Here is a 27,733-nt window from a genome sequence, read left to right as displayed (position 1 = left end):
GGTGCACGCTTGTAATCCCAGCCTTTGGGAGGCTGAGACAGGAGGATTATGGTTCGGGGACAGCCTCAGCTACTTAGTGAGGCCCTTTGCAACTTAGTGAGACCCTATTTCAAAATAAAGAATAAAAAATAGGGCTGGGGGTATCATTTGGAGGAAGAATGCTCCTGGGTTACATCCATGATACCATAAAAAATTAAAAATTTAAATTAATTAATTAAAAAGGGCTGGGGGTGTAGCTCAGAGGTAGAATGCCTCTGGGTTCAATCCCCAGTTCCTCACACACACACACACACACACACACACACACACATGAAAGGTCCTGGTTTGGTTTCCATGCCCAGCACCAAAAACGAAACCTCCCACATCCACTGAAGGCTGGGTGACTCGGTGGGCTTCACAGGTCCCCAGCAAAGCCCGGCTCGCCTTGGCCTCTAACTGCCTGCCTTCAGTGTGCACCTCGGCTGATCCAGGGCCTTGAGGCCTGGGACAGGACATTTCAGTGGGCCAGCTCGCCTGCCATTCAGCTGCCGCAGCTGGGGCTGGCATCCAGCAGCCTCTAATGCCACCTGTACAGGCTGAGCCTCTGTAGCCAGGTCACGGTACCCCTCCACGGCTGGCCTGTCATCTTAAGGCAGCCTGTGAAGGACCGGGAGTGCAGGACTGCAAGGCCCCTGCTCCCTGCTGCTGCTCCTTTATCTATACTAAGCAAAGTTTCCTACCAGCATCCATGATTTCTTCTATTTTCTGTATATTTCTTTTGTTTTTCTGGTAGGTGTTTTTGCTCCTTTTGGTCTTAGAGATTAAACCCAGGGGCATTTTACATCCAAGCCGCATCCCCAGCCCTATTTGATTGTTTGTTTGTTTTTGGTGGTACTGGGGGTGGACCCAGAGGCTTTCTACCTCCGGGCTATACTCCCAGACCTATTGATTGATTGATTGATTGATTGATTGATTGCAGGTCTGGGGGTGGAACCCAAAGGGATTCTACCTCCAAGCCACACCCTCTGCCCTGTTTTTTTTTTTTTTTTTTGAGACAGCAGTGATGTTTTTAATAAAACGTCTTTCAAGTTGGTGAACATGCTAGTTACGAAGCAAATGCTCTGCCCTGTGTTTTCTTCTTTGAGACAGGGTCTCACTGAGTCACATAGGCCTCGCTAAGTATCTGAGGCTGGCCAAGAACTGCGATCCTCCTGTCTCAGCCTCCCAAATGCTGGGATGACAAGTGTGAGCCACCAGGCCCGGTCCAGAGCTATTTTCTATTTTATTTGGAAACAGGGTCTCACTAAGTTGCTGAGAGCCTCACTAAATAGCTGAGGCTGGCTTCGAACCTGCGCGATCCTCCTGTCTCAGCCTCCCACGCAATGAGATTATAAGCGTGCGCCACCACGTGCTATTTGATTTTTAAACAGGTTCTAAGTTTGAAAAGAGTGTCACTCCAAACTGCAATCCCTCTGTCTCAGTCTTCAAAGTACTAGGATTGCAGCCAGGTGTGGTGGCGCACTCTTGCAATCCCTGCACTTGGGAGGCTGAGACAGGAGGATCAAGCAGGTTCGAAGCCAGCCTCAGCTGGCTTAAGAGACCCTGTTTCCAAATAAAATATAAAATAGGTCTGGCAGTGTAGCCCAGAGGTAGAGGGCCCCTGTGTTCCATCCCCAGTACCACACACACACAAAATAAACATACACCAAAAAAACAAAGTATTAAGATTGCAAGCATGGGCCACCATGTGGACCCAGTTTTTATCTAGATAGTTCTGAAACCATTTTGTAAGTTAGGCCTCCTTTATTCGTGTGTGTGTGTGTATGTGTGTGTGTGTGTGTGTGTGTGTGTGTGTGTGTGAGAGAGAGAGAGAGAGAGAGAGAGAGAGAGAGAGAGAGAGAGAGAGATAGATACTGAGGACTGAAGCCAAAAGCATTCTACCTCTAAGCTACACCTCAGCTCTATTGTTACCTTTTTTGTTTTCGGTACCCAGGGGCATTCTACCTCCAGCTACACCCCCAGCCCTATTTTTTGTTTTTTCTTTATTTTTGAAATAGGGTCTCACTGAGTTGCAAAGGGCCTATGTAGCTGAGGCTGTCTGAGAACCGTGATCCTCCCAAAGGCTGGGATTCCAGGCGTGCGCCGCCCTAGGCAGGGCAGGTCTCCCTCTGCCCTTCACACACATCTTGGGCGTCCGGCTCTACTGGCCCTTCTGGAAAACATCTTTGGAGGGAAGTGTTATTATCCTCATCACGGGCACACGGAAAAATCAAAGATGACAGTGAATTATCTCCGCCTTCTCCTAGGGACTTGACGCTAGAGGCTTGACTCTGCTGACGGAGCTGAGTGAAAGTAGAATGTCGCTTCTCTTGGTCCGGTTTCCAAGTCCATTGTCTTTCTGCAAAACCCTACTTTGAATTTCAATAGATACCTCTGTTCTCTGCTCGTCTTTACATTCCTGGTACAACGATCCTAATCTCCTTTTATGCAGATTGTCGCCCCCAAATAAGGAGGATGTCCTGTACTTGCTGCAGGCAGAAGAGAAAATAGTCTCTTCATATTCATGTATTTTCAACAGCCTGCTCCTGGCAGCCATCCCCTCCTCCAGAATTTTTTCTTTTTCTGGTGGTAGTAGAGATTTAATCCAGGGCATTCTACCTCCGAGCTCCACTCCCAACCCTATTTTTTATTTTTTATTTTGAAACAGGTTCAAAGGGCCTCACCAGCTAAGGCTGTCCATGAACCACGATCCTCCTGCCTCAGCCTCCCAAATGATGGGATTACAAGCGTGTGCCACCGTGCCTATTTTTTATTTTTGGTACTGGGGATGGAACCCAGGGCCATTTGACCTCCAAGCTACACCTCAGCCCTATTTTTTCTTCTTTATTTTGAAACAGGGTCTCTCTGAGTTGCAGAGGGCCTCACTAAGTAGCTGAGGTTGGCTGGAAACCACGATCCTCCTGTCTCAGTGTCTCCAGTACTTCAAAGACAAGCAAGTGCTACCACACCCAACTTTTATGGGTCTTTCTTTTTTTGGTGCTGGGATTAAATTAAACGCAGGAGCATTTTACCTCCAAGTTATACCCAAGTCCTATTTTTTTATTTTTTGCAGTACTCAGGATGGAGCTCGGGGGCATCCTATTTTTGAGCAATATCCCTGTCCCTATTTTTCTTTTCTTTTCTTTTTTTCAAACAGAGTCTCACTGAATTGCAGAGGGCCTCACTAAGTAGCTGAGGCTGGCAGTGAACCTGCGATCCTCCTGTCTCAGCCTCCCAAGTACTGGGATTACAAGCCTGTGCCACCACGCCCAGCTCGCAGTCCTATTTTATTTTTAGTTTTTATTTTTGTTTTGTTACTGGGATTGAACCCAGGTACAGACCTAGCCGTATTTTTTTTTTTTTCCGGGTCTGGGGACGGAACCCAGGGGCATTCGACCTCGAGTTATACCCCCTGTCCTATTTTTTTATTCTTTATTTTGAAATAGGGTCTCACTGAGTTGCAAAGGGACTAAGTAGCTGAGGCTGTCTGCGAACCGCGATCCTCGGTCTCAGCCTCCCAAATGCTAGGATTACAAGTGTGGACCACCACTGCTGGCTTCTCCCTAGCCGTATTTTATTTATATTTTTTATTTAATTTTTTTTTGTGTGTGTGTGTGTGTGGTGCTGGGGATGAAATCTTGGGGCCTTGCAGCCAGTACCACAAAATAAAAAATAATGAACTGAGGGTGGTGGCACATGCTTATAACAACCTCCATTACCAAAGAGATAGATAAATAGATAGAGCTGGGGAGATGGAGCTCAGGGGTAGAATGCCCCTGGGTTTAGTCCCTATTACCCAAAAAGAAAAAGAAAAAGAAAAAAGAAAAAACAACACACACTGAAATCCAGATTTTTTTTTTTTTTTTTTTTTTGGTACTGGGGATGGAAACCAGGGGCCTTCTACCTCCAGGCTACACTCCCAGACCTACTGTTTTAATATTTTTTATTTGGAAACAGGGTCCCTTAAGCCAGCAAGGCTGGCTTCGAACTTGCATGATCTTCCTGTTTGAAACAGGGTCTCACTAAGTTGCAAGAGCCTCACTAAGTAGCTGAGGCCGTGATCCTCCTGTCTCACTCAGCCTCCCAAGTACTGGGATTACAAGCATGTACCACCACGCCTGGCTCATTATTACTTTTTTTTTTTTTTTCTGGTGGTACTGGGGGTGGAACCCAGAGGCTTTCTACCTCCGGGCTATCCTCCCAGACCCATTTTATATTTTATTTGGAAACAGGGTCTCACTAAGTTGCTGAGAGCCTCACTAAGGAGCTGAGGCTGGCTTCGAACCTGTGTGATCCTCCTGTCTCAGCCTCCTGAGTGCTGGGATTACAAGTGTGCGCCACCATGCCCGGCTCATTATTACTTTTAATTTTGCTTTTTTGCTCATGTCTGAAGTCTTCCTCAAGTATCTGGTGACCCTTAACTTCACAGTAGTATCTGAAGGAGCCACAGCCCAGCCCTTGGCACCCCGTCTAAACAAGGCCACTGCTGGGTGTGGTGGTGCACACTGGCTACCTTAATATGTGGCAGGCTGAGACAAGAGGACCAAAGGTTCAAAGCCAGCCTCAGCAACTTAGCAAGAATATCGGAACTTAGTGAGATTGTATTTTCAAAAAACAAAAAAAGATGGGGCTGGAGATGTAGTGTGGAGATAGACTGCTCCTAGGTTCAATCCCCAGCGCCATAAAAAATAAAAAAATAAAAAAGCTGGGCCGGGCGTGGTGGCGCACGCTTGTCATCCCCGCGCTTGGGAGGCTGAGACAGGAGGATCGCGCAGGTTCGAAGCCAGCCTCAGCTACTTAGTGAGGCTCTCAGCAACTTAGTGAGACCCTGTTTCCAAATAAAATATAAAATGGGTCTGGGAGTGTAGCCCAGAAGTAGAAACCCTCTGGGTTCCACCCCCAGTACCACCAAAAATAAATAAATAAAATAAAAAAGCTGGGAGTGGTGGTGGCTGAGTCCCAGTACTTGGGAGGCTGAGAAAGGAGGATCACAGTTTTGAGACCAGCCTCAGCAACACAGTGAGACTCTCTGCAACATAGTGAGACCCTATTTCAGACCATAACAAAAGGCCTGGGGTGTGGACTGGAGGTAGAATGCCCCTGGATTCAATTCCAAGTGGCAAAGGGCCTCTGTAGCTGAGACGGCTGTCCTCGAACTGCGATCCTGTCTCAGCCTCCCAAATGCTGGGATTACAAGCCTGCGCCACCACACCCGGCCTTCACACTGGATGATTAAATAATGGTGCTCAGAGGCCCTTCCTTCTCTTTGGTGCTGGAATCTGGGTCAAGAAGGCTAGGCGCTGGGCTTGCGCCGTGCCTTAATCCTGGCCCTGCTGACCCAGGGCTTTCCTCCAGCCCTGCTGACCCAGCCAGCTGTCAGACAGCAGGCGAGGATGGAGGAGGACAGTGAAGTGGCTGAGGGGGATGTGTTCCTGGCTTTTGCGCAGGGGCCATCTCCCCCCAGGGGGCCCCTGCGACGCGCCTTGGACAAGGCCTTCCTAACTTTCCTGGCCCTTTTCCTGTTGGTGCTGATGTTGGAGGCTGTCTATAAGCTGCTGTGGCCGCTGCCATGGGCAAAGATTGGGGACTGGCTCCTGGGGACACCTCAGAAGGAGGAGGAGCTGGAATTGTGACCACGTTCCGGTCTCTATAAATCCTCTTCCCTACCACAGAGGTGAGAGGGAGACAGGAAAGGAAGGGAATTGTTGGGAGTTGTGGGGGGCTCTTGGATAGTTTAGGACAGTAGGCTAAAATTTATTATTATTATTATTTGCAGTACTAGGGCATTTTGCAGTACCACAGGCATTCTACTTCCGAGCTATACTCTAGTCTTATTTATTCTTTATTTGGAAACAGGGTCTCACTAGCTGCGGAGGGCCTCACTAAATAGCTGAGGCTGGCCGCAAACCTGCATCCTCCTGTCTCAGCCTCCCAAGTACTAGGATTACAAGCATGCACCATCATGCCCGGCTTCTTACAGATTTTTAAACCTTTTTTTATTTTTTGGAGTACTGGGGATAACATTCAGGGGCGTTCTACCTCCAAGCTACACCCCCAGCCCTGTTTTTTATTCTTTATTTTGAAACAGGGTCTCACTCAGTTGCAGAGGACCTACTAAGTAGCTGAGGCTGGCCTCAAACCCGATCCTAATGTCTCTGCCTCTTAAATATTGGATTTACAAGCATGTGCCACCATGCCCGGCTTTCAAAACATTTAAAATGACACAAAATGAGCGTATATATTCATGAGTTGCACTGTGATATTTCAGCTCATGTATATGATGTGCAATGATCAAACTGGGGTTTGCATATCAATCACCCCAAATGTTCATCATTTCCTTGTGTTAGGAATATTTACTGTCCTCTCTTCTGTCGGGCGTGCTTGGGAGGCTGAGACAGGAGGATCACAGGTTAGAAGTTGCCTCAGCAACTTAGGGAGGCTTTGAGTAGCTTAGTGAGACGCTATTTCCAAATAAGAAATAAAAACAGGGCTGAAGGCCTAGCCCGGATATAGAAAGCCCCTGAGTTCCATCTCTAGTACCACAAAGAAAAAAAAGGGGTCTACTCTTATAGCTATTTTATCTGTACTGGGGATTGAATGCAGGGGCATTCTACCTCTGAGCTGTACCCCCAGCCCTTTTTATATTTTATTTATTTATTTGGCGGTACTGGGGATTGAACCCAGGGGCATTCTTCTATCTCAGCCTCCCAAGGGGTTGGATTAAAAGGGTGCACCACCAGTGAGACGTTGAAAAAAAAAAAATAGGGCTGGGGATGCAGTTTAGAGGTAGAATGCCCCTGGGTTTAATCACCAGTAAAACAACACAAACACACATGCACATATAAGAGCTACGTGTGTGTGTGTGTGTGTGTGTGTGTGTGTGTGTGTGTGTGTGTTACTAAGAATTGAACCTACAGGCATTCAGACCTATTTTATTTATTTTGTGGTACTGGGGATGGAACCCAGGGGCATTCTATCTCTGAGTTACACCCCCGGCCCTATTTTTAAGGCTTTACTTTGAAGCAGAGTCTGAGTTGCAAAGGGCCTCACTAAGTAGAAGCTGCGGCTGGCCTCTCGAGCCGCGATCCTCCCGATGGCCAGCGTGCCCACCACGCCCCCCGCGTCTGGGGTTCGGGACCCAGCGTGGGGCGGCGGGGGGCGGGAGGCGGCGCTGCGGGGATGGGGCCCGGCTCACCTCTCTGGCTTCCCCTCAGCTTACTTCTACTCTAGACCCAGCGGCCTCTCCACGCTCCCGGGGAAGAGGAGACGCGGCCCGCGCGGCCTCGCAGCCCCCACGGCCACCCAGCCAGCCGGCCATCCACCCGGCCACCCAGCCAGCCAGCCAGCCAGCCTCCTGCGCAGAAGAGGCGCCGCCGGCCGCCCACTAGCTCTGCGGCGCCTGAGCCGCAGCCGTCACGACCGCGAATAACAAGCCGCGTCCGCACAGCGTGTGCTGCTCTCTGGCGGGCGTCGCGCTGGGGGGGAGCCGGGCGGGGGCGCCGACCGCGGCGGCCGGCCAGGGAGGCCCGCAGACGCCGCGCCGCCGCCCGCACACCCCGCGCCGCCGCCCGCACACCCCGCGCCGCCAGGCTTCCCGGCCCGCCCCGCCCTCCCCGCCCGCTCCCCGCCCCGCTGGGCGGCGCCGTCCGCCGCACGCGACTCGCCGGCGGTTGGGCCGGTCAGGAAGTTTCTGATTGGCCGGGTCGCGGAAGCTCCGGGCGGAAAGAGCGCTAGTGGGGGGTCAGTGCCGTACGGCAAGATGGCGGCCCCCAGGCGCTCCGGGCGCTCCTCGGGTCGGAGGCCTCCTGGGGCGGTCCCGGCCCGGCGCGCCGCCGGCCGTGTGGGCGGGCCCTCGCTCACTTCCGGCCTCTGGCCTTCCGTACCGCAAGATGGCCGCTCCCATGGCTAGTAGGCGGAACCCCCGCGACTTCCGGTCCGTAGTGGGGCCTGCGGTGGGAGGGGAAAGGAAGGCGGAGAGAACCATGCGAGGTTCTGAGAGCCGCGGCCAGGGTCGCCTCGAGAGGCCGTTTTCGAGGTGGGGGCTCGGCCGTGCGGGGAGCGGAGGAGGGGGCGGCGACGTCGAGGGAAGGTATCCGGGGGCCCGGGTGTTGAGTGCGAGGGGCAAGCGGCGGCGCCTTCCTCACCGCGCCGGGGAGCCGGGCGGCCGGGACTCCTGGGGGAGGGGGCAGTTGGCGGGAAGCTCGCACAGCTGACGGCCGCCCGACCCGGGCTCGCAGTCCGAGAGGCGGCAGGCGAGCCCGCGCGAGGCTCGCCGCGGTTACCAGTGCGGGAGCGAATGGGGAGCCTTAGGGTGGGGTGCAGGGAGGGGACCGGTGGGCAGTCTCCCCGGAGAGCCCGGGGTGGGCAGGCCCTGGGGTAGGAACACGTGAGGAGGGGAGGAGACGCGCGGTGCGAGCCGCTCCACTTGTCTGGGAGTTGGGTGGTGATCCGGGATGGGTCGGGTTGGCCGGGTGTGCGTCAAGTGGCGCCGGCGCTGTTCTTACCTGTGGGGGGGCGTCAGGGACCTTTGGGTGCAGTCTGGGAGGTGGGGTTGGAACTGGGAGGAAGAACCAATTGCCAAATCCGAGAAATAAGAAGGAAATGAAACTGAAAGATGGGCCATTGACAGGGGAGGGTGGAGCTCCGGATAGAAACTGAAGTTTTGGGGGAGGCTTCACACACACACACACACACACACACACACACACACACACACACACACACACAAGATGAGCAGGTCCAGGTACTGCTGAAACCCAAGGTGACTGGGTAGCGCGTGAGCTGAAGGCCCGGGCTGTGCTGGAGGGGCGCTTTCTGAGGGCCCTTCCCCTTCCAGCAGGAACTCTGAAATCCTCAACACTTGCTCCCTCCTGGGGCTTTGACTCCCCATGGCCACCGCCAACAGCATCATCGTGTTGGATGATGACGAGGAAGATGAGGCTGCTGCGCAGCCAGGGCCCTCCCACCCGCTGCCCAGCCCCGACTCTGCAGGGGCAGAGGTCCCTGGCCCCTCTGAGCCCCAGGGGGCTGGAGGAAGCGGCAGTTCGGGCAGCAACAAGAAATGCTACAAGTTGGAGAATGAGAAGCTGTTTGAAGAGGTGAGCTTTAGGGAAGAAGGTTCCTGCACCCCAGGGAGGAGGTGGCTGGCCGTCCCTCCTAAGGAGTGCTTTCTTCCACAATAACCTCACCGTGCCTTCTTTCCCGAATCTTCCAGTTCCTTGAACTTTGTAAGAGGCAGACATCCGACCACCCCGAGGTGGTCCCGTTTCTCCATAACCGGCAGCAGCGCGCTCACTCTCTGTTTCTGGCCTCTGCGGAATTCTGTAACATCCTCTCTCGGGTCCTGTCCCGGTCCCAGAGCCGGCCGGCTAAGCTCTACGTTTACATCAACGAGCTCTGCACTGTTCTCAAGGCCCACTCGGCCAAGAAGAAGCTGAACCTGGCCCCCGCCGCCACCACTTCCAATGAGCCATCTGGGGATAACCTTCCCACAGACCCCTCCTCGGACCCCCCAAATGCTGAACCCCCTGTCCCTGAGGCCCCAAGGACCCGTGGCTCCCGGCGGCAGATCCAGCGCTTAGAGCAGCTGCTGGCGCTCTACGTGGCAGAGATCCGCCGGCTGCAGGAGAAGGAGCTGGATCTCTCAGAACTGGATGACCCCAACTCCACATACCTGCAGGAGGCCCAGTTGAAGCGGAAACTGATCCACCTCTTTGGGCGCCTTTGTGAGCTGAAGGACTGCTCCTCGCTGACGGGCCGGGTCATAGAGCAGCGCATCCCCTACCGCGGGACTCGCTACCCCGAGGTTAACAGGCGCATCGAGCGGCTCATCAACAAACCAGGGCCCGACGCCTTCCCCGACTACGGAGACGTGCTGCGGGCTGTGGAGAAGGCAGCTGCTCGGCACAGCCTGGGCCTCTCCCGACAACAGCTCCAGCTCATGGCCCAGGATGCCTTCCGGGACGTGGGCGTCCGGTTGCAGGAGCGTCGCCACCTGGATCTCATCTACAACTTCGGCTGCCATCTCACCGACGACTACAGGCCAGGTAAGAGGTAGAGCCTTGCCCTCTGGTGGCCCTTCCTGTTGGGTGTGTGGCGGAGGGGACACCCTGCCCTCCTCGGGTTTGGGCTCCAGTCCTCTGACTTCACGTCTTCCCGCACAGGCATTGACCCCGCACTGTCGGATCCTGTGTTGGCCCAGCGTCTTCGGGAAAACCGGAGCTTGGCCATGAGCCGGCTGGATGAGGTCATCTCCAAGTACGCAATGATGCAGGACAAAAGCGAGGAGGGCGAGAGACAGAGGAGAAGAGCTCGGGTCTCCCAAGGCGCCTCTTCCCAAGCGGCAGACCCCCCCAAAGCCGCTCTGGATTCCGGTGAGGTGTGGAAGGGATGTGCCCTTCAGAAAGACCAAGCCCCGGCACGAAGAGCAGGGACCCCAGGGTGGTGGATGGGGAGGGTGCGGAACCAGATGCTCTGGGGCCAATGGAGTCTTCAGAGACCGCCTTGTCCCCCAGGGCCCCAGTGGAATGGCTTCCCAGGAGTGCCCTGCCACCTCCAAGGCCGAGACAGAGGAAGACGACGAGGAGGAAAGTGATGAGGAAGAGGAGGAGGAGGAGGAAGAGGAGGAGGAAGCCACAGAGTCCGAGGAAGAGGAGGATCTGGAACAGATACAGGAAGGTCCAGAGGACGAGGAGGACGAGGAGGAGGAGGAGGAGGAAGAGGTGGCAGGTATTTAAGAACATCATCAATTGTCATGAGCCACCTGTTGAAACTTAATTACTTTTTTTTTTTATGGTACTGCGGATGGAACCCAGAAGCATTCTACCTCTGGGTTATACCTCTAGACTTATTCTGTTTTTTATTTTTTATTTTTATTTTTTGTTTTTTGCAGTACAATGGATAGAACCCAGGGGCATTCTACCTCTGAGCTACACCCCCAGCCCTGTTTTTTTTTATTCTTTACTTTGAAATGGGGTTTCACTGAGTTGCAGAGGGCCTCACTAAGTAGCTGAGGCTGTCCGCGAACTGTGATCCTCCTGTCTCAGCCTCCCGAATGCTGGGATTACAAGCGTGTGCCCCCACACCCAGCCTATTTTTTTTTAATTTAATTTAATTTTATTTTATTTTATTATTATTATTATTATTTTTTGGCAGGTCTGGGGATGGAACCCAGGGGCATTCGACCTCTGAGCTACACCGCTTGCTCTATTTTTTATTCTTTATTTTGAAACAGGGTCTCGCTGAGTTGCAGAGGGCCTCCCTAGCCGAGGCTGTACATGAACTGTGCGCCACCACGCCTGACCTCTTTCTTATTTTTGAAACATGGTCTCGCTGAGCCGTGGAGGCTGGCTGTGAGCCTGCGGTGCTCCTGTCTCGGCCCTGTGCACTGGGATTCCAGGTGTGGCACACGCCCGCAGAGACTCCCTTCTTACCCGGGTTTCTTCTCAGCGTCTTTCTCTAGTTCTCATGTCATCCTCCCCTCGTTTCTTGTTTCCTAGACAAGGATGGGGACGAGGACCCCATGTCCCCACCACAGATCTTCGCTGAAAAGAACCTGGAACCTGGCAAAGGGATCCGCAGGTCTCCAGGGGAGTCGCAAAACAAAGAACTGGAGGTGTCCACAGCGCTGCCGGCGGACGCTCTGGCGCCCTGCAGCAGCGCGGCGGAGAGCTGCGGGGACCAGCCGGGGCAGAGCCCCATGTCCCAGCTCTTTGAGCTGGAGATCGAGGCCTTGCCCGTGGATGCTGCCCCTTCCCCCGAGGAGAGGGACGTTTCCCCATCCAGGAAGCGGTCGGAGGAGCCCCTGACCACTGTCCTGGAGAACGGGGCGGCCACGGTCACCTCCACGTCCTTCAATGGAGGTGTCTCTCCTCGCCCCTGGAGGGATGCCAGTCCCCCCTGCAAGAAATCTCGGAGGGAGAAGCAGCAAACTGGGGTGGGACTGTTAGGAGACAGGTGAGAGCAGCGGGAGCTGGGGGACGCCGCCTGCCAGCCGGGGCTGCCTGGAGGGCTGGGGGCAGCCTCCTGGGACAGCCCCGGGCGCCTCCCACCCCTCTGCCTGCTTTTGTTTTGTTCCCAGCACTGTGGAAGGGCGAAGGACGGTGCACAAGAATGGGAGGCAGACGGATTCCCTGCCCAGCCCACCGTCCCCCCTGGCCTCCACGGCCCCCGTTGCTGACTCCTCCACAAGGGTGGACTCTCCTAGCCACGGCCTGGTGACCAGCTCCCTCTGTAGCCCTTCTCCAGCCCGGTTGTCCCAGATCCCGCAATCACAGCCTTCCAGACCTAGTACTTACAAGGTAAGGCAGGGAGGCCCGATTCCCTCCGAGTTTATTTTCTCATCGTCTGGTTCAGCTCTTGTCCAAGTATTCTACCTATCACAGGGTGACGGGGTCTTACTAAGTTGCTGAGTCTGGCTGTGAACCTGCAATCCTCCTCCCAAGTATCGGCATTATAGGTGTGTGCCAACACACCTGGCTTTTTTTTTTTTGCAGTACTGGGGATGGAACCCAGGAGGGGCATCCTACCCCCGAGCTACATCCCCAACCTATTTTTTTTCTTTATTTTGAAACAGGGTCATGCTGAGTTGCAAAGGACCTCACTAAGTAGCTGAGGCTGGTTTTGAACCTGTGTGATCTGCCTGTCTCAGCCTCTCAAGTGCGGGGATCATGGGCATGCGCCATACACCTGGCGTGTTAACCTCGCAAATCTCGTTTGCACCTCCCCCTGCACTCTAGATTTTTTTTTGTGTGTGTGGTACTTGGGGTGGAACCCAGGGGCTTTCTATCCCCTTTCTATTCCCAGACCTATTTTCTATTTTATTTGGAAACAGGGTCTCACTAAGTTGCTGAGAGCCTCACTCAGTAGCTGAGGCTGGCTTGGAACCTGCGCGATCCTCCTGTCTCGGCCTCTCGAGCGCGGGGATGACAAGCGTGCCCACCACGCCCGGCTGCCCTCTAGATTTCTGACTCTCCTTTCCCTGCAGACGAGTGTGGCCACACAGTGCGACCCGGAGGAGATCATCGTGCTCTCCGACTCTGACTAGCTGCCTCCTGCTTTTCCTGCCTCTACAGAGTTTGGGGGGTAGCATTTGGAGGATGTGGCAATCCATGACCGAGGAAGGGATGGACTGAGCTCAGCTCTCTTCGGTGGTGTTTCTTTAAAAATAAAAAGCTTAAGTTTTACACAGAAACATTAATAAACAATAAAGTTCTTTTCTTATTCCTGTCTTTTCCTTGTCCTGCTGTCTCGGCTTTAAGTCAACCCTTCTTCACACAGGCCAGCCTTGCAGGCCTGTCTTGGGGTTTACTCCCCAGGCCTCCCCGCGGCCCTCCACCAGGCACCTAGAGAATGCCTCGCCTCCCTAAGACGTTTACTTTCCCACTCCGAGCGGCAGGAGTGGAAAGGCCAATCAGGGGCCGGCTCGAGGTTACTCGGCCAATCCAGGCCCGGGCAGGGGGCGGGGCCGTGCAGCGGGGGGGGGGGGGAGAGGGCTCCCGGAGCCGTCAGGCCTGGAGGGCCTCGGCCGGGCGGGGTCTGAGGAGCTGGACCAGCGCGCCTGGGGAGGGCAGGCTTACAGAATTAAAGGGCGTGCAGGCTGCGGCTAAGCCAAGTGCCGAGTCCTCCACCTATGGAGGGACCTGACCCCTTTAAGGAGCAATGATGCCACGGCTCTTTAAAGGAGAAGTGGCGGAGTCGGCCGACTTCTGCCCAGCGGCACGGGCGGGGTGCGGCTCTGTGCCTTTAAAGTCGGAGGGGCGGGAGGCGGAGCGGAGGCGGAGGGCGGAGGGAGTCGGCGCAAGATGGCGGCGGGAGGGGCCCGGGCTGCAGCTCTGGCCGCCGAGTGAGGGGCGGGGGGGCCCGGGGGCGCGCGGCCCGGTAAGCGGGGACGCGCGGGGTTGGGGGGCACCTTCCGGGTGGGAGAAGAGGCCGAGGTAGCACTTGGGGCGGAGCAGGGGGGCGGGGTCCGGCGGGGGCGGGGGTAGACAGGGGCGGGGTCGGGTGGATCGGGGGCGGGGCGCGGGAGGGTATCGACAGGGGCGGGGCTAGTGGCTGGGGGCCAGGGGGCGTGGCCTGCGAGAGCTGGGGGGCACGGCCCGAAAGACGATGGAGCCGGGGGAGATTTTCAGATGAGCTGACTTGTCCCCCTCCCAGGAAGAGGGTGTAGAACACCAACACGGTGGACTTGGGGAAGTTAGGCTCACCAGCAAGGGGAGGCATGACGCCCCCTCTCCAGGGGCGCCTCATTTCTCTAACCATCAAGGAGTCAGGACGCCCGCATTTGCTGGCGTTATTTCGTGGTTGTGTGACCTTGGATAATCTCAGTTTTTGTGAGCCTTCGTTTCCTCATCCGTCAAATGGGGTTGAGAATCATACCTGTCCTGCTCTTGGGGGGGTTCCGTAGTAGACCAGGATGAACATGTCCCTCAACTCTAACGGGCTGGGTCTTTATGAAATGCTTTTCTTCTTTCTTCCCAGAGACCCCCCCGGCCGCCCTCCTCCTTTCCTTTGTTCCAGTGGCTGGGGGGGGGGGTGTCCCCTCTCTCCACGACATGGAGCCATCCCTGTCCCCCAGTGGGGCCGCACTCCCCCTTCCTCTGTCGCTGGCCCCGCCCCCACTGCCCTTGCCAGCCGCCGCCGTGGTGCACGTGACCTTCCCCGAGGTGACCAGTGCCCTCCTGGAGTCCCTGAATCAGCAGCGGCTTCAGGGCCAGCTCTGCGACGTGTCCATCCGCGTGCAAGGCCGGGAGTTTCGGGCCCATCGGGCTGTGCTGGCTGCCTCCTCTCCCTACTTCCACGACCAGGTCCTGCTCAAGGGCATGACTTCCATCTCGCTGCCCAGTGTCATGGACCCAGGCGCCTTCGAGACCGTCCTGGCCTCGGCTTACACCGGCCGCCTCAGCATGGCCGCCGCGGACATCGTCAACTTCCTCACGGTGGGGTCAGTGCTCCAGATGTGGCACATCGTGGACAAATGCACCGAACTCCTCCGAGAGGGCCGAGCCTCCGCCGCGGCCACCATCGCGGCCGCGGCCGCCCCCTCGGGCACGGCGGCGCCGGCGGGGAGCGGGGCCCCTGCGGCCGCGGGCCCCGCGCGCCCCCCGGCCTGCAGCCGGGCCAGCGAGAGCCAGTCTCCCAGCAGCAGCAACTACTTCAGCCCGCGGGAGTCGGCCGAGCTCTCGGCGTCCTCGCAGGAGGCGTCCTCGGCGTCCGCGGCGGGCGGCGGGGAGCGGCGCGGCGGCGCCACCCCCGGGAGGCTGCTGCTGGAGGCGGACGAGCTGTGCGCCGACGGCGGGGACGGCAGGGGGCCGGAGGTCCCGGGGGCCGGGGGCCGGCGGGCCGTCCTGCCGCCGAAGCCCTGGGCCTACGCCAGGCGCGGCGGGAACGGCCCCGCGGCCGCACCCCTGGCCGCCCAGGACCCGGACCTGGAGGACGAGGACGAGGACGAGGACGAGGAGGACCTGGTGCTGACCTGCGAGGACGACGAGGATGAAGAGCTGGGGGGCGGCGCCGGGGTGCCCGCGGCCGGAGGGCCCGAGGCCACGCTCAGCATCAGCGACGTCCGGACGCTGACCGCGCCCCCGGACCCCGGCGAGGAGCAGGTCCACTTCTGCGAGTCCTCCGACGACTTCGGCCCCTTCGACGGCGGCGGCCCCGACCCCGGGGGGCCCGCGCCCTCCGCGCCCGCGCCCGCGCCGAGAGCCCTCCTGCCCCTGGACGTGCCCGGCGCCCCGGTGCTGCTCTTCCCGCCCGCCGCCCCCGCGCAGGCCGCGGGCCCGCCCCCCGCCCAGCCGGCCGAGCACGGCGCCCCCGGCGGCGACGGCATCAAGGTGTTCCTGTGCCACTGCGGGAAGGCCTTCTCGCACAAGAGCATGCGCGACCGCCACGTGAACATGCACCTCAACCTGCGGCCCTTCGACTGCCCGGTGTGCGCCAAGAAGTTCAAGATGAAGCACCACCTGACGGAGCACATGAAGACGCACACGGGGCTCAAGCCCTACGAGTGCGGCGCGTGCGCCAAGAAGTTCATGTGGCGCGACAGCTTCATGCGGCACCGCGGCCACTGCGAGCGCCGCCACCGCGCGGGGCCCGCGCTGCTGCCCCGGGGCGCGGCGGCGGGGGCGGGCGGCGAGCCGGCGGGCCGGCGCGGCTGGACCCCGCCCGGCGCGCACCAGGCGGAGAGGGACCTCGGCGGGGCCGGGGGCGCCAGCTAGGGCCGGGGGACGGCCGCCGGGGTCCGGGGGCGCCAGCTAGGGGGATGGCCGCCGGGGTCCGGGGGCGCCAGCTAGGGCCGGGGGACGGCCGCCGGGGTCCGGGGGCGCCAGCTAGGGGGATGGCCGCCGGGGTCCGGGGGCGCCAGCTAGGGCCGGGGGACGCCGCCGGGGTCCGGGGGCGCCAGCTAGGGCCGGGGGACGGCCGCCGGGGTCCGGGGGCGCCAGCTAGGGCCGGGGGACGGCCGCCGGGGGTCCGGGGGCGCCAGCTAGGGCAGGGGGACGGCCGCCGGGGGGTCGGGGGCGCCAGCTAGGGCCGGGGGACGGCCGCCGGGTGCCGTCGGGAGCGGGGCCAGGGCGCGTGGGCCCCTCCCCGCCACTTACTGTCTTCCATCTCCGTGGACTTGTGTATACTCTGGAGGGGGCGTGGCCGCGCGCCCCAGCCTCCGCCCCCTGGACGGCCGCCCCTGCCCGCCGACCGCCCCTGGACGGCCGCCCCTGCACCTGCGGGCCCCTGGACGGCCGCCCCTGCCCGCCGACCGCCCCTGGACGGCCGCCCCTGCACCTGCGGGCCCCTGGACGGCTGCCCCTGCCCGCCGACCGCCCCTGGACGGCCGCCCCTGCCCGCCGACCGCCCCTGGACGGCCGCCCCTGCCCGCGGCCCCTGGACGGCCGGGGCGGGGGCAGCGGAGCCCCGCGGTCGTGTCGTCTGTGCCTGAGTCTGTGTCGGTGTCGTGGCCGGGGCCGCCCCCCGCCCCCCGGGTCCGCCCCAGTTGCTAGCCCTCGGGCCCCTAGGGACAGGGAGGCCCGGAGGGAGTAAGTCGTAGTACAAGGTTTTAATTTTTTTTAAGTGATTAAAGTATTTATTGGTCATTTCTCTGGCTCCCGGCGCCGGCGTTCCGGGCGGGCGGGGCGGGGCGGGGGGGGCAGGGCCGCGATGGCGCCGCCCCGCCGCACCTGGCCAGCCGCGTCCCCGCCGCCCGGGCCCTCGCCCCGCGGCGCTCGCGAGCAAGCGAAAGCGAAACGGGGAAGAGCGGCCTGGAGATCGCAGCCATGACGCCGGTGTGGCCGCTCCTCGCCGCGGCGCTGGGTGAGGGCGCGGGCGGGCGGGGGGCGGCCGGGGGCCGGGGGCGGCCGGGGGGCGGGGGGCGGCCGCCGCCACTCTGCCGCGCTCTCCCCAGGGCTGGCGGCCGCCGCCTCGGCCGGGCCCGCCACCGTCGAGTGCTGGCTGGTGGAGGACGCGAGCGGGGGCGGCCTGGCCAAGAGACCCGCGGCGCTGCTGCTGCGCCAGGGGCCGGGGGGGCCGCCGCCCCGGCCCGACCTGGACCCCGAGCTCTACCTCGGCCTGGACGGTGAGTCCGGGGCCGCCCTGGGGCGCGTCCTGCCCGCGGCCTCAGTTTCCCCTCTGTGAGGGCGTCAGGCCCCTCCCGCGACTCTGCAGCCGCGCCCCTCTCGCCCCGCAGACCCCGCGGGCACCCTGCGGGCGGCCCTCCGGCGGCACCCCCGCGGCGCCCCCGCCCCGCGCTGCGAGCTGAGCCGCTTCCTGCCGCTCCCCGCCTCCGCGCGCTGGCTGAGCGGCCTGGCCCCTCGGCGGAGCTGCCCGCGGGCCCTGGACGGGGCCTGGCTGATGGTCAGCGTGTCCAGCGCGGTCCTCAGCCTCTCCAGCCTCTTGCGGCCGCAGCCGAAGCCTCAGCAGGAGCCCGCTCCCATCACCATGGCAACAGGTAGCTGGGGAGAGGATACGGAGGGATGCTTGGATCCAAGGGTGCAGAGAGCCGGTGATTCGGGACTTGAGTTGGTCCTACTTCCCGGATGGGCATTCAGTTTCCTTTTCTTGTAAAGCGAGGCGGTTAGGCTAGAATAAATCTGCCTTCTAAAATGTAAACCAATCCTGGCTTGGGGGCGGGGCTTTGTCGCATCCCAGGGGCGGGGCTTTGTCGCGGCGGGATTTTCCTGCACCAGATCCTGGGAAACTTGTAAGGTGAGGTGCCTGGTTTCCAGTCCTCCCACAACTGTATCTTGCCAGGCACCTCACCTTTGCAGTTTATCCTTTTTCAAAAACCCAGACCCGAGCATCTCAGGTTCTCTAGCCAGCTGCAGCACTTCATGGAGGCCTTCTGCAATTTAGCGAGACCCTATTTCAAAATAAAAAGTAAATAGGGCTGGGAGTGTAGCTCAGAGGTAGAACACCCTGGGTTCAATCTCCACTATCACACACACACACACACACACACACACACACAAAAAAAAAAAAAAAAAAAAAAAAAGCTGGGTGACGTGGTACAGGCCTGTCACTCTGTCATTCTAGTACTTAATACTTGGGGAGGATGAGACAGGACAATCTCAGACCTGTCTCAGCAGTTTATCATGTCCTTAACAACTTAGACTCTTTTTCAAAATAATAAATAGCTGGGAGTTAGCTTACACCTGTAATTCCAGTAAATGCCAGTATTTGGGAGGCTGAGACATGAAGATTTCAGGTTTAAGGACTGCCTCAGCAAGTAGTGAGACTCATCAACCTAGCGAGACCCTGTTTCAAAATAAAAATTTAAGTGCATGTATGCCTCTGCCGTGTTGACCACACACTGAGAGGTATGACTACAATGTACCAATAAAAAATTGGTATGCCCCTGGGTTCAATCCCCAGTACCACAACAAAAAAACAAGTAATTAGGCTTGGGGTGTAGCTTGCTGGTAGAATGTCCCCAGGTTCCATTCCCAGTACCACAAAAAAATAAATAAATAAATAAATAAAAATAAAAAAATAAGCCAAGCATGGTGGTGCATGCCTATAATCTCAGTACTTGGGAGGCTGAGACAGGAGGATCACAGGTTCAAAGCCAGCATTGGCAATGTAGCAAGGCTCTCAACAACCTAGTTAGATCCTGTTTCCAAATAAGAAATAAAATAGGGCTGGTTGATATTGAAGGTCGAATGCCCCTGGGTTTGATCCCCAGAACCACACACACGCACCAAAAAAAAAAAAAAAACAGAAGAAGAAGCAGCAGCCAGGTGTGGTAGCGCACATTTGTAATCCCAGCATTCATCAGGCTGAGACAGGAGGATCACAGTCTGCGGACAGCATCAACTATTTAGTGAGGCCCTTTGCAACTCAGTGGAACCCTGTTTCTAAATAAAGAATAAAAAATAGGGCTGGGGGTGTAGCTCGGAGGTAGAATGTCTCTGGGTTCCATCCCCAATACTGCAAAATAAATAAATAAATAAAATAAAAATAAACATAGCCCTTGGGACCTCCCCCCCTCCACAGCAGCCCCGTCAATCTGCAGCACTCCCCTAAGGCACATGACTGGGAGTCCCCAGTCAGTGGGCTCCGGACTGAAGGGCTACAGAGGCAGACCCCAAAGGCCTCCTGTTGCTTGGTGCAACTTAGTGGGAGTGCACAGGGGTTGAACCCTGACGGGCTGGGTCAGGGGGCAGTGAGCAGAGAGGGTGGGGAAGATCTCACCTGGGTATCTTCTTGGCTCCCCGAGGACTGGTAGAGAGGGTCCTCGACTTCCTCCAGTCTCCTGTGATTTTTTTTTTTTTTTTTTTGGTAAACAAAACAGTCTGATGGCAGGTCAACCCCAGTTAAGCCCCTGTATCCTCCCTTTCTTTGTTCTGAGAGCATGTGGTCCCCTGGACCAAGAGAATGGGAGTCTAAACCCTCAGCTGTGTCACCATCTCCACTCTTGGTTCCCTTTGAGAATTGCTAGTTAGAGCCGGTGTGGTGGCTCAAGCTTGTAATCCCAGTACGTGGGAGGCTGAGACTGGAAGAGTGCAGGTTCCAGGCCAGCCTCAGCTACTTAGTGAGGCCCTCCACAAATTAGTGAGACCCTATTTCAAAATAAAGAATAAGCCGGGCGTGGTGGCGCACGATTGTAATCCCCGCGTTTGGGAGGCTGAGACAGGAGGATCGCACAGGTTCGAAGTCAGCCGCGCTGGCTTAGGAGACCCTGTTTCCAAATATTAAAAAATAGGTCTGGGAGTCTAGCCTGGAGGTAGAAGGGTTTCCAGGAACCCCAGCACCACCAAAAAATAAAAATAATAAAGAAAAGAAAAGAAAAGAAAATGGATGAAACTAGAGAATATTATACTAATGGGAGCCAGCCAGTTTAGATAGTCAAGGGTCAGATGTTTTCTTTCATATGTGAAAAACTACTGAGAAAACTGGAAACAAAATGGACTTCAGAGCCTGGCGTGGTGGCTCACACCTGCAATCCCAGTGGCTGGGAGGCTGAAACAGGAGGATCACAGGTTCAAGATCAGCCTCAGAAACTTAGTGAGGACCTCAACCACTTAGCAAGACCCTCTTTCAAAATAAAAAATAAAAAGGGATGGAATGTAATTCAGAGGTAGAATACTCCTGGGCTCAAACCCAGGTACCCTCAAAATTTTTAAAAAATTAAATTAAATTAAAAAATAAACAAAGAATAAAAAACCGGACCAGGCGTGGTGGCTTACGCTTGTAATTCCAATATTTGGGAAGCCGCGTCAGGAGGATCGCGGTTCGCGGACAGCCTCAGCTACTCGGGACATTTGCAACTCAGACCCTGTTTCAAAGTAAAGAATAAAAAAGGAGCTGGGCATGATGGCTCAAACTTGTAATCCCAGCATTCAGGAGGCTGAGATAGGAGGATCATAATTCGCAGACAGCCTCAGCTACTTAATGAGGCCTTTTGCAACTCTGTGAGACCCTGTTTCAAAATAAAGAATAACTGGAGCCAGGCGTGGTGGCACATGCTTATAATCCCAGCATTTGGGAGGCCGAGACCAGAGGATTGTGGTTTTTCACAGCCTCAGCTACTTAGGCACTCCATAACTTGTGAGAGACCCTGCTTCGAAATAAAGATTAAAAATTAGGGGGGCAGAGGGTGTAGTAAAACCCATGGAGGTTTAATACCCCTGGGTTTTATCCTCAGATCCACAAAAAAAAAAAAAAAAAAAAAAAAAAAAGAATAACCAGGTATGGTGGTGCACACTTGTAATCCAGTGCTTGGGAGGCTGAGACAGGAGGATCCCACAGGTTCGAAGCCAGCCTCAGCTACTTAGTGAGGCTCTCAGCAACTTAGTGAGACCCTGTTTCCAAATAAAATATAAAATAGATCTGGGGGTATAGCCCCGAGGTAGAAAAGCCCCTGGGTTCCACCCCCAGTAACACACACACACACACACACACACACACACACAAATCGAGCTGGAGGTGTAGCTCAGAGGTAGAACACCCCTGGGTTTAATCCCCTGTACTGAAAAAGAAAGAAAGAAAGAAAGAAAGAAAGAAAGAAAGAAAGAAAGAAAGAAAGAAAGAAAACTGAAAACTGCTGGATGTGGGGTCAGTTGTTCTCTCAAGAGGAATCCCCCAGGCGGGGTCTGTGGCAGGAATGTCCTTTCCTCTCTTCCTCCATACTGTTACCCAGCTGCCTCCCTGCTGTGACTCCACAGGGAAGCCCTGTGTGAGTTTATTCTCTGGTTCAATAAATATTTATTAGCACCAAGAACAAGTATTTCTTAGACCTGGCTGCGAGTAAGAATCCTGCTGGAAGCCTGGCATGGTGGTACACACCTGGCTTATCTGGGGCACTGTGTGTGTGTGTGTGTGTGTGTGTGTGTGTGTGTGTGTGTGTGTGTGTGTGTTACTGGAAACTGAACCTCTGAGCTACATCCCCAGTCCACTTTTATTATTATTTTTTTATTATTATTTTTATTATTATTATTTCGTGGTGGCGCACGCTTGTAATCCCAGCATTTGGGAGGCTGAGACAGGAGGATCGCGCAGGTTCAAAGCCAGCCTCAGCTACTTAGTGAGGCCCTTTACAACTCAGTGAGACCCTGTTTCAAAATAAATATTTTGGTTTTTTTGGGGGGGTGTTTTGGTACTAATGATTGAACCCAGAGGCATTCTACCTCCAAGTTATACCCGCAGCCTGATTTCATTTCTTATTTGGAAACAGGGCTGGTCTCACCAGGTTGCTGAGAGCCTCACTAAATTGGTAAGGCTGGCTTCGAACCTGGGATTCTCCTTTCTCAGCCTCCTAAATACTGGGATTACAAGTATCTGTTAGCGTGGCTGGGCTTTATTCTGTGTGTGTGTGTGTGTGTGTGTGTGTGTGTGTGTGTGTGTGTGATACTGGGGATTGAACTCAGAGGTATTCTACCTTCGAGCTATACCCTCAGCCCGATGTTTTATTCTTTATTTTGAAATAGAGTCTCACTAAATTGTGGAGGGCCTCACTAAGCAGCTGAGGCTGGCCACGAACCTGCAATCCTCCTGTCTTAGCCTCCCAAGTACTGGGATTACAAGCATGGGTCACCACACCCAGCTTATTCTTTATTCTTTATTTATTTATTTATTTGCAGAACTGGGGATCGAACCCAGGGGATTCTATCTCCAAGCTTCACCCCCAGCCCTATTTGTCTTTCTTTCTCTCTTTCTTTCTTTTTGCGGGTCTGGGGATGGAACCCAGGGGCATTTGACCTCTGAGCTACACCTCCTGTCCTATTTTTTATTCTTTATTTTGCAACAGGGTCTCACTGAGTTGCAGAGGGCCTCACTAAGTAGCTAAGGCTGTCAGCAAACCGCAATCTCAGCCTCCCGAATGCTGGGATTACAAGCGTGCGCCACCACGCCCGGCTCTATTTTATATTTTATTTGGAAACAGGGTCTCACTAAGTTGCTGAGAGCCTCACTAAGTAGCTGAGGCTGGCTTGAACCTGTGCGATCCTCCTGTCTCAGCCTCCCAAGTGCTGGGATTGTAAGCGTGCGCCACCCCCTTCCGGTTTACACCTAATTTTCTATAATACCTATTAAGTTGTTTACCACGAGAACTCTTTCATCCACTTACCACCAGGACTGCCCAACCCTCTGTAGAATTGCAGAGTCCTGACTTGGAGCCACCTTCCCTTAACCCTTCCTATCCATTCTCCATCCTTATCATTCTTATAAAGGGTGGGAGGGCCGTGTATTGATTAGCTCTGGCCCCCTGAAGTGGCAGCCATGGACGCACTTTAATCATATAAGCTGGCCCAATTAATTTTGCAGGGACCACGTCAGGCTTTTCCTTAAAAGACTGAGCTTCTATAATTAACGGTAATTGTTTCAGTTTCTACTATTGTTTCTTAACTATTTGAGACTTTATGAAATTATGAGCAATTCCCAGGTTTCTTTTCTTTCTTTCTTTTTTTTTTTTTTAGGGTCTGGGGATGGAACCCAGGGACATTTGACCTCCGAGCTACACCCCTGCCCTGTTTTTTATTCTTTATTTTGAAACAGGGTCTCACTAAGTTGTGGAGGCCTCACTAAGCAGCTGAGGCTGTCTGTGAACGGCAATCCTCCGGTCTCAGCCTCCCGAAGGCTGGGATTACAAACGTGGCCACCACGTCCCCCCCCCCAGGTTTCTTAATACCCCTTTTCCTGTAGCATCTTCATATGCAAAGAACAGCATGTCTCACTGAGCCCACCCAGATCATTTGGCTTCATTAATAATCCAATCAGAACACAGACAGGGTCGTGTGAGTGTGGTCGCGGTGTGTGTGGTCGCCGTCCTCCTGCCTTGCAGGAGTCCTCCTCTTGCTGGGACCTTGTCAAACAGCCCAAGGGACCAGGACCTTTCGTATGTAGGTGTCTTGTCCCAACTTAGAAACTGAATGGATTTGGGAGCTAGAGAGTGATTAACCTCACAACCCCAGGACCTAGGGACTGAGGCCCTGGGTTCCACCCCTGGTACCAAAATAAATAAAAAATAAAAGTGAAAAACGTTTCCCTCCAGTCCCACCATCCCGAGTTTGGGTGGGCAGTGTGTTCAGAGTGGGCTTCGTGGGCGTCCATCCTACGGCCCCTACTCACCCGTGGACCTCTCTGCTCACTCTCAGCCACATTGGGCCCACCCAGGCCCAGGGCAAAGGGGATGTGCAGGGCACTGGGGAGTAGTATCAGGAAGGGAGGCTTTCTAGCGGGGCATGGTGGCGCATGGCTGTAAACCCAGTACTTGTGAGGCCGAGATAGGAGGATCACAGGATTGAGGGCAGCCTCAGCAAGTAGTGAAGCCTCTCAGCAACCTAGCGGGACCCTGTTTTGGAAATAAAAATAAAACAGGGCCCGGCGTGGTGGCACACTCTTGTAATGCCAGCATTGGAGAAGCTCAGACAGCAGGAGGATCTGGGTTCGCAGCCAGCCTCAGCTACTGTTTCAGCTACTGTTTTAGTGAGTCTCAGCTACTGTTTAATAAGGCCCTGTTTTCCAAATAAAGAATAAAAAATAGGGCTAGGGGTGTAGCTCAAAATAAAATAGTGATGGGGTATAGCTCGGAGGTAGTCTGGTCTCAATCCCCAGTACCACACACACACATGCACACACACACACGCGCGCACACACACTCGCGCGTGCGCACACCGCACAGAGGCGGGTATCTGGAATTTGACGCCTTTTCTCTACAGCATCCTGTGTCTATTTCTGTCCTTTCTTTTCCGTCTCCCCCCCCCCCCCAGTGGTGCTCACCGTCCTCACCCACACCCCTGCCCCTCGAGTCCGAATGGGACAAGACGCCGTGCTGGACTTGAGCTTCGCCTACGCGCCTCCCACTGCTGAGGCCGCCGCTCTGGCCCCGGGTCCCCCTCCCTTTGGGCTAGAGTGGCGACGCCAGCACCTGGGCGAGGGGCACCTGCTCCTGGCCGCCACCCCTGGGCTGGGGGCGCAGGTGCCCGAGGCCCAGGAGGGGGCAGGGGCTTTTGCTGCGTGGGACGACGACGAGCCTTGGGGCCCGTGGACCGGGAACGGGTCCTTCTGGCTGCCTGCGGTGCGGCCCTCCCAGGAGGGCACCTACCTGGCCACCGTCCATCTGCCGTACCTGCAAGGACAAGTCTCCCTGGAGCTTACTGTGCACAGTGAGTGGGCCAGAGGTCTCTGGGATTGGGGGAAGCCACGATGGGGGCTGGTGGAGAGGAGGTGCTGGGTGAACCTGTGGCGGCAGGTGGGGGCCCTTGCGGCGGGTCGGAGGTGCCCGCCATTCCGAGGGGCTTTGGGATAAGGGTTCCCAAAGCTGATGGAAGGTGGGATGGGGACTTGGGTCTGGAGACTGCTGGAGCCAGGCAGCAAAAGTACAGGTGCCCAAGAGAGGAGTGAGGATGAAAGAATTCAATTCTAAGAATTTGATTCAAAGAATTTAATTCAAGCATAGAAGGACCGCCGGTCCACTCCCGGGTTGAGATCTCTACTGGCCGATCCCGGGTTTATTTCTCTTGTGGTATTTATAGTTTCAGGTCAATCAATACCCTCGTGCCATCCCCACCAGAGCTTCTCTCAGACCTTTTACTTTGAACCTTCCGTTACCCTAAACCTTGGTGACTCTGGGCGAAGGACAGTCAGAAGTATTCTTTTAGTAAAGATAAGGGGGAACCTTCCTGGCTCCCCACAGGAGACTCCCGGCAAGCACCGTGGGAGAGGGTTCCCTGTCCTTGGGCCCCAGGTTTAGGGGTGGCCTGGCTCTGCTCACGGGCCTCCTCGCTCTCTCCCCAGAGCCCCCCCGGGTGGCCCTGTCGCCAGCCCCCCTTGTGTGGGCTGCCCCGGGGGAGGCGCCCCCAGAGCTGCTGTGCCTCGTGTCCCACTTCTACCCGCCCGAGGGCCTCTCGGTGCGGTGGGAGCAACGCGGCGGCGGCGGCGGCTGGCGGAGGGCCGAGGGGCACAGCTGGCTCTCGGCCCTGCGCCACCATGCGGACGGCTCGGTGAGCGTCTCGGGGCACCTGCAGCTGCCCCCCACCACTGCGGAGCGGCACGGGGCGCGCTACGCCTGCCGCGTGCACCACCCCAGCCTGCCGGCCGCGGGCCGCAGCGCCGAGGTCGCCCTGGAGGTGGCAGGTAGGAGCGGGAGCTGGGGGGGGCGAGGGGGGGCGGGGGCGCAGCTCACGGCCCCTCCGCCCCAGGCCTCTCCGGGCCCTCGCTGGAGGACGGCGTGGGCCTCTTCCTGGCCTCCTTCTTCCTCCTGGGACTCATCAAGGCGCTGGGCTGGGTTGGTGAGTGTGAGCCCCACCCGACCCCCAGACCCCCAGCTCCTGGAAGCCCCCACCCACCCTTCCATGCCCAGCCCTCCCGCACCCCTTCCCAGCTCCTCTCAATGTCTCCACAGCTGCCCTGCGGAGGACGGCTGGCGGGGAGTCGCCGGAGAAGGTGAGGGCGCCGCTTCCTCCTCGCCCCTCCCTCTCATCTCCTCTCAGGCCGTGCAGGGGCCAGGCTTGGACGCCCTCCTGCCCGCCCTCCATCCTCAGTGTAGGCCCTTCCAACACGCTCTTCATCTCATGGTAGTTTCCTAGGTGTAGGTGCGAGGTTTTATTTTGTTTGGTGCTGGGGATTGAACCCAGGGTATCTACCTCTGAGCTATACTCTCAGCCCCTATTTAATTAATTAACTTATTTATTTTGCAGCACCGAGGATGGAACCCAGGGGCATTCGACCTCCGAGCTACACCCCGTGCCCTATTTTTTATTCTTATTTAGTTATTTACTTATTTATTGGTGGTATTGGGGTTCCTGGAAACCCTTCTACCTCCGGGCTACACTGGAAACAGGGGCTCTTAAGCCAGCAAAGCTGGCTTCGAAACTGTGCGTTCCTCCTGTCTCCGCCTCCCAAGCGCAGGGATTACAAGTGTGCACCGCCACACCCGGCTTTATTTTGAAACAGGATCTCACTAAGTAGCTGAGGCTGGCCACGAACCTCGATCCTCTGGTCTCAGCCTGGAACCTCGATCCTCTGGTCTCAGCCTGCGGAATGCTAGGATTACAAGTGTGCACCACCACCCCCTGCTGCCAGCCCTATTTTTTTTTTTTTTTTTTTTTGTGGGTTTGGGAATGGAACACAGGGGCATTTGACCTCTGAACTATACCCCCTGCCCTATTTTTTTATTCTTTATTTTGAAACCGGGTCTAAGTTGCAGAGGGCTTCACTAAGTAGCTGAGGCTGTCCACGAACCGTGATCCTCCAGTCTCAGTCTCCCAAATGCTGGGATTACAAGTGTGAGCCACCATGCCTGACTTTATTCTTTATTTTGAAACGGGGTCTCACTGAGTTTCGAACCTGGATCCTCCTGTCTCAGTCTCCCAGATGATGGGATTACAAGCATGGGCCATCATGCCTGGCTTTGCAGGTATTTATTTTAAACCCAGAGCACATCACAATGCAGACTAGCCGGGTTTCACACCCTTAATACCACCTCTGGCTTCTAGATCGGTGGTGCCAGGGCTGCACAGCAGAGCCTCAGGAGACTGTTCAGAGGGTAAAGGAGACCACACTTCTCTCTTCGGAGATGTAGGAGAAAGCCCGGCATGGTGGCGCACACTTATAATCCACTACTTGGGAGGCTGAGATAGGAGGATCTCGGGTTCATAGCCAGCTTCAGCTACTTAGTGAGACTCTATGCAACTTAGTGAGACCCTGTTTCAAAATTAAGAATAAAAGCCGGGTGTGGTGGTGCACGCTTGTCATCCCAGCATTTGGGAGGCTGAGACCGGAGGATCGCGGT

At 56.4% G+C, this 27,733-nt stretch overlaps 3 protein-coding genes across 3 annotated transcripts; all 3 read left to right on the top strand.

The window, feature by feature from the left end:
- Positions 1-8,000: 8,000 nt before the first annotated feature.
- On the top strand, positions 8,001-13,063 carry DAXX (death domain associated protein; the record flags this gene model as incomplete). Its single annotated transcript, XM_080710493.1, has 8 exons — positions 8,001-8,053; positions 8,924-9,116; positions 9,233-10,064; positions 10,182-10,396; positions 10,533-10,746; positions 11,517-11,973; positions 12,098-12,317; positions 13,004-13,063. 8 exons carry the CDS (start codon positions 8,001-8,003, stop codon positions 13,061-13,063), a joined length of 2,244 nt encoding a protein of 747 aa, XP_080566619.1.
- A 1,437-nt stretch (positions 13,064-14,500) lies between these two features.
- ZBTB22 (zinc finger and BTB domain containing 22) lies at positions 14,501-16,232 on the top strand (the record flags this gene model as incomplete). The annotated part of the gene is made up of 1 exon (XM_080710401.1): positions 14,501-16,232. Exon 1 carries the CDS (start codon positions 14,571-14,573, stop codon positions 16,230-16,232), a length of 1,662 nt encoding a protein of 553 aa, XP_080566527.1. The 5' UTR covers positions 14,501-14,570.
- Positions 16,233-16,276: 44 nt separating this feature from the next.
- On the top strand, positions 16,277-27,523 carry TAPBP (TAP binding protein; the record flags this gene model as incomplete). Its single annotated transcript, XM_080710400.1, has 11 exons — positions 16,277-16,442; positions 16,651-16,991; positions 17,160-17,319; positions 17,411-17,581; positions 17,693-17,953; positions 24,711-25,106; positions 25,738-26,076; positions 26,142-26,237; positions 26,324-26,385; positions 26,433-26,484; positions 27,438-27,523. 11 exons carry the CDS (start codon positions 16,277-16,279, stop codon positions 27,521-27,523), a joined length of 2,130 nt encoding a protein of 709 aa, XP_080566526.1.
- Between the last annotated feature and the right edge of the window lie 210 nt (positions 27,524-27,733).

Source organism: Muscardinus avellanarius (assembly GCF_963383645.1).
Source record: "Muscardinus avellanarius genome assembly, chromosome: 14".
Lineage (NCBI taxonomy): Eukaryota > Metazoa > Chordata > Mammalia > Rodentia > Gliridae > Muscardinus > Muscardinus avellanarius.
This window is presented reverse-complemented; position numbering and strand designations above follow the sequence as displayed.